We start from the raw sequence: 5,925 nt of genomic DNA, 5'->3' as shown, positions 1-5,925 counted from the left end.
AAAAAAAAATTTAGGGTTTCTTGACAACTCAAAAGGTGTAAAGAGTATATATTAGAAATATAAATAGCATATCTATCTATATGGCCAACATTTCCAGAACATTTGTCAGAGCTACAGGTTGTGGTTTGTGGCTTTCTTCAGGGTCAACAGTTGTTGACATTGACAACAAGCCATGCCTTGTACTTTCACACAAACAGTCAGATATAAATGCATTCACACTGACAACCAGATGACACATGGAAACTTCAGCGCTGCTGTGGTTGGGCTTCACACTGAGGTGTGAATACAAAGGGACGCTTACCTGTATCATTCTATAAACCTCAGGAAGCTGGGCTTGCACTGCTGATATACTTTTGTTTGTTTCAAGTGGAATACCACTAGTCACACTATGTGATGATCCTTTTTGATTTAACGTTACTGCAAGTTATTGCCTTGTATCTGTAGTTGCAGTTAGTCAGGGGAGGTGCCCATCATTTCCTGGTCCAACTCCGTCTTTCAGCAAAGCAGGAATTTGAACCGTGATCTAACATGGCGATAGAATTGCTGCCTATCTAATTGAATGTTTAATGAATCAATACAGTTAGATTGTAAATTAGATAGATGCTTTTGCATCTTTAGAAATAATCTTGAGATAGAAATGTTTTTACTTTAAATGAGCAGGTGTAAAACTAAAACAATGATGAAGCATGCTGAAGGCTCATGTAGCTCTCACTTCACTTCACTTCCTGTTGAAGCCCATAGTTCTGAGTAACAGCCTTGATGCTTGGTCAAAGGGTGGAGAGATGGCCCACCACAACGCATGACTCTCAGTGTATCTGTTGCATGTGGCTTTGCTTCTTGTTCGGAAGCAGAAGGTCTTTACAAAGGGATGTCAGATCTGACGGGTGGAGTGCTCGATTCAATGAAGTACTTTACTTCTGACTTTCTATTTTGTATTTAGAACAACAAACATTGTCTTTTGCAAAGAAATATTAATTGTGTGTGAATCACAAAATATTCCCCATGTGTTTTGTCAGCCATGCTTCGGTCTCTCCCTCTTAAAAGCACTTTGCAAAAATGAAACATTACATGTATTCTGTGTAAAATATTATACACCACTTCTTTCTCAGTGGAAATTGTCCACAGGTGTAACGATAACATGGTTATTTGCAATACAAATGGCCTAGTCCCTTATGTCACTGGCTTTACTTTTGCTTTTCCTGCTATAATGGATTGAAATGTCTCTTTTACACAATGCAATTGTTCGGGTTAACGTCCTGATCTATTTGGGAGCATTAGAGAATCACAAATGGTCAAGACTGGTTGTAGGACTATAGGGTTTACAGAAATACAGGATGCACAACATCATATACTGTTAGGGCAAAGAAGGAACAACATTGAGTCCTCAGTGAAATCTAAAATAAATGAAGGCATGCTTTGGAGTTCACTGCCAATAAAGCAAGGGAGTTTTTGGGGTTTAAAAACAAAAAATCAGTGATACTCTACAATATTGTTCAACTTGAGAAAATGACAATGCTCTACGTTACAGAGAGCACTATCTCAACACATACTTTAACCTGTAAGTTCTTCACATCTCTTGGTTTTGGTGATGTTTCCTCTCACCTCTCCCCCACAGCTTTCTACCACCTACACTGTGGCTATTGTTTTGTTATGGAACAAAACAGCTAGCATACATAGAGTGAAATATACAGCATTGAGCAACTCCAACAATGTATTTGTTGTGTGGAGCCATCCAACTCACTGCTGTTGCTCAGTAAGTATATCCAGTGTGTAAACCAAACATCTTATTAAGCTACAGAATTAGTTTTCTGTGACCATATGGAATCTGCAAGTACTTGATAAAAACAGATGTGTTTGCTAGCTAGCAGTCGTCATGTTCCCACATTGCTTTCCTTTTGTCTGTTGAATAGAGTGACACTGAAGTAATGTCTCTGTGTGTGTTTTTTGGTTCTCATGCTGGTATGATTAAATACACATTCGTAAAATGTGTCAATAGGGTTTGCTGTTTGAATAGGTCCTGTACTTCTTAGCTAAGCACCCAAAACTGAAACAATATTTTATTGTCTAGATAAAGGGGCTTCTTTGAACAAATAAAATCTTAGAACATAGAGATTTCTGATCGAAACAAAATGGTCCACAGGTTTTAAACGTAGGGGGGAGGTAATTGTATACATTTCAGCCAATCACTACAATTGCTACTTTGTAGACGTTGATCTTCGTGTGAACAAACCTTCATTTGGGTGGAAAGACATCAGTCGTGCGAGAAGACAGAGCTGCACCACAATGATCGGTCAACTGGCTGCTTTGATTCTTCTTTCTACGATGTGTAAGTGCTATTCTTTACTCCTGTATGAAAGACAATACCATGTGATGATCTTAAAGATGATCTCCTCCAATAAACCTTTTCTTTGTCTTTTTTCTTTAGCTCTGATTGGATCGGCAGAGGATCCTCACCTGATCTCTTTGGCTGTGGTAGAAGTTGGTGGAAACTTTACTTTTCAATGTCCAGTTTTGGATAACGAAGGCAAACTACTTTCTCTGTTCAAGCAGTCTCTTGGACAAATGGCCCAGCCAGTCTTTAACGTGATTTTTGGCAAACTAACAGTTACTGAAGCTTTTTTAGACACACGGTTCACAGCAACAAAAGAGGATACTCATTATCTTTTCACAATCAGAAATGTCAGAAAAGAGGACGAAGCAACATATTTCTGTCTCACTGGATGGACGTATTCACTGAGTTTTGGAACTGGCATCTTCTTGGCTGTGAAAGGTAAATATCTATTACTTTCAGTTATTGTCAAGTCTCATGTCATACAAATAATTTATATAAATGTTATGTTTTCTTTTACTGAATCACGCAGATCAGCGGAAATCTGTCTACGTGAAGCAAAGTCCGAAGACCAAGTCAGTCCAGCCCGGCGACTCAGTGTCTCTCCAGTGTTCACTCCTCTCCAAAAACAACAAAAGCGCAGATCAGTGTCCAGGTGAACACAATGTTTCCTGGTTCAGATCTGGATCAGGAGAATCCCATCCAAGCATCCTTTACACTCACAGTGAGGAACAAAAGGAACGCAGTTGTGTCTTCAGTCTGTCTAAAACTATACACAACTCCTCTGATACCGGGACGTATTACTGTGCTGTGGCTACATGTGGACAGATCCTGTTTGGAGAAGGAACTACAGTGGAGACAAGTACGTTTTAAAGTCTATTTAAATTATATTTGTATGTAAATGTATATACATATTAAGTGTATAGAGTGGATAGAGTGGGTACAGTCATTAACTACAACCACATTTAACAATTATTTAATTGAGACATCAATTATAACTGATGTATGAACCTCCTTTCAACATGCATTATGCAAACATTGAAACTCATCCCTTCGTAAGAATAACTTTCCTCCGATTATATTTTCCATACAGACTTTAAGTAGCATTTATAAATACAGTTTTCATTGTTTATTTTATGTCTTAATCTCAAATACAAATTGAAGATACTTCAGGCTTAATGTCAAATTAAAAATGTACTTTTTTATGTGATATTTTGGTACCACTTTATAATAAGAATACCCTTATAAAGTATTCATAAAGGCTTTCTAATTAGGTTATTAATTAGGTTGTAAACACTTTATTAATCATTAACAACCATTTATAAACCAGTTCTAATGTAGTTTTCATACATCAACAAAGGCTCACTATTTGGCAAGATGACTAAGCCTTATATTGGCTAACTAGCGTACTTTGTCTTCATCAGCCAGCATCCTTGGTATCTGTTGTTCACTGAGTTGATTCCCCCCATCCATCTTGATGTTTCTTGGCATCTCTTTATGACCATTTATTTACGAGTTAATAAAATGTATAGTTGCCAAAAGGGACCCTTGTTGTAAAGTGTGAAACACATTCCCATTATGAATGAGTTACTAACATTTCTAATAAGGCTTAGCAGTACAGATAAATGTGGGCTCACTATTTGGCAAGCAACCCGTCACAGGTGCCCTGTTTATCTCATGTCTAATAAAATCTTATTAAGGATTTATAAAGTGTTCACAACCTAATTAATAAATGAATTACAAACTATTTCTAAACCCTTTATAAGGGTAGTCATATTGTAAAGTGGTACCGATGTTTTTTTTGCGGTGTATGTCTTAAATGTAAGACTTCCTTTGTTTCCTTATTTAGGAGTTTCAGAAACAGAACTGAACCCAGTTGTCCTTGTGCTTGGAGTGCTGTTGGCCTGCTGTGTGACTGTGATTGCCTTTCTTATTTTCTATGGATACCGAAGAAAATGTTGCCAAAATTGCAAAGGTAGGCTCAGCACATTATACTTTAGTTTCAGTTATGCTTTTTTAGGTGGAACCATAACGATCTAATCATCTTGAACAAATTACTTGGCTGTGAAAACAATAAACGAGATGACGGTTCTAGTAGTCAAATACCTTTACCTGTGTAAAACCACCATGGCCGCTACTACTGACTCAATAATATGAACTCTAGAGATTTGTTTTTTGTGTCATAGTGTTACATAATTGTAAACCTGAGGTCACTTAATCCATTGTTTTGAATGCAAAATTAATATATATTATTACATTTATTGTGTGTAATACAGAATATCATATTGCAACAGGAATTATTGAACATCTGATCCCAGAAGTACACATTATCCAGGTAGCCTTGAGAACATGAAATGTTCCCTTACTGCTTAAAGCTCTGAAGGAGTTTATTCACAACAACGCTGACGGTGAATTGAGCAGTTTACAAAAAGTCAATGTGTTTAACCAAATAGAAAACAACTGAAAATGTGAAAGTGTTGGATCCTCAGTTTCTTCCAATGTGAGGGTGACAATAATCATGGGTGTATACTCTGAAACCCTGTTTTACATTCAAACAGGAGCATTGAGTTCTTCCCATCATCGTGGACCCGACATGTCAACTGGGGGTCAATCAAATGACATGGTAAATATGTGGTGGTGTGCTTTTTATTTGTTCAAGACACAGATTATAATCAAATTATAAAGTATAATATAACCAACTGATAAGTAGCTAAACTTAATGTATGTTACGTATGCCTGATAAAGAGTGACAAGGTATAAATATAATTACTGATGGCTGAACATTTGACAATAGAAAGTGTGTAAAGATCACTGCAAAGCCATCTCTACTCTAGACTTGGTCTATATGTTAAAGTCACCTAATCGCCCAAAAGTTTGTCATTGACGCACGTTTTGTTTTTAATTTTGCAGGATGAAGAAGCGAAGGCAGTGACTTATGCATCAGTGGATTTCTCAACAAGGAAAGTGAAAAGAGGACGGAGAAAGGAGAGAGAAATGCCAAAAGATTGTATGTACTCTGTTGTTAGATCAGATCACTACAACCAGCCACACCCCTCTCTATAGCCAGAGATTCGTGTTGCTTTCTGAATGCGTTGATACAGGAAGTGTGCCAGCATTACTGTAAGGTGTCATCTAGGTCGACATGTCTATGGAACTGTGTTACAACCTTCCAAAGGCTGGAACAAACAGGGAGGCCACACAGAGTTTAATGCCAAATATATATTTATTTAACAGATTGTTGAAGAACACCTCTGATGTATAATGTGGTAAGAATCAGACTGTCAGTAGTGTGAGCAGTGTGTGAGTGTGTGGAAGGGTGTTGTAGCATGTTGGAGGGTGCATCAAACCTAAACACAGGCTGTAGGCTGAGGTTGCTGCAGCATGCCAGGATCTGAATCAGAGAGCTGATCCTTGCAGCTGGGAAACCTTTATGCCTTCTGGTGGCTCCGCCTCTAGATGGGCGGGCACAAACAGGACGACACTCCCAGTACCTGCCAGAAGACAGCAAGGCAGGGAGCACAGCCAGGCAGAAGGGGGGAGGGGTCGTCACACCCCCTCCCTTAAATGGAGGACCCACGAGGATCCTCCAACCTGAG

General features: G+C 38.3%; 1 protein-coding gene across 1 annotated transcript; it reads left to right on the top strand.

Moving 5' to 3' along the window:
* Positions 1-2,214: 2,214 nt before the first annotated feature.
* Positions 2,215-5,452, top strand: LOC117454453 (uncharacterized). Its single transcript, XM_034093700.2, has 6 exons — positions 2,215-2,326; positions 2,426-2,770; positions 2,862-3,191; positions 4,179-4,304; positions 4,888-4,952; positions 5,240-5,452. Exons 1-6 carry the CDS (start codon positions 2,284-2,286, stop codon positions 5,390-5,392), a joined length of 1,062 nt encoding a protein of 353 aa, XP_033949591.1. The 5' UTR covers positions 2,215-2,283; the 3' UTR covers positions 5,393-5,452.
* Positions 5,453-5,925: the final 473 nt, after the last annotated feature.

The sequence above is a fragment of the Pseudochaenichthys georgianus genome, chromosome 10 (genome assembly GCF_902827115.2).
Source record: "Pseudochaenichthys georgianus chromosome 10, fPseGeo1.2, whole genome shotgun sequence".
NCBI classification, from domain to species: Eukaryota; Metazoa; Chordata; class Actinopteri; order Perciformes; family Channichthyidae; genus Pseudochaenichthys; species Pseudochaenichthys georgianus.
This window is presented reverse-complemented; position numbering and strand designations above follow the sequence as displayed.

Excerpts from the sequence above, each read along its gene's own strand:
- LOC117454453 (XM_034093700.2), top strand. The coding sequence starts at position 2,284 with ATGATCGGTCAACTGGCTGCTTTGATTCTTCTTTCTACGATGT. Across the intron at positions 2,771-2,861 it reads CATCTTCTTGGCTGTGAAAG|ATCAGCGGAAATCTGTCTAC; the intron begins GTAAATATCTAT and ends TGAATCACGCAG. Across the intron at positions 4,953-5,239 it reads GGGGTCAATCAAATGACATG|GATGAAGAAGCGAAGGCAGT; the intron begins GTAAATATGTGG and ends TTAATTTTGCAG.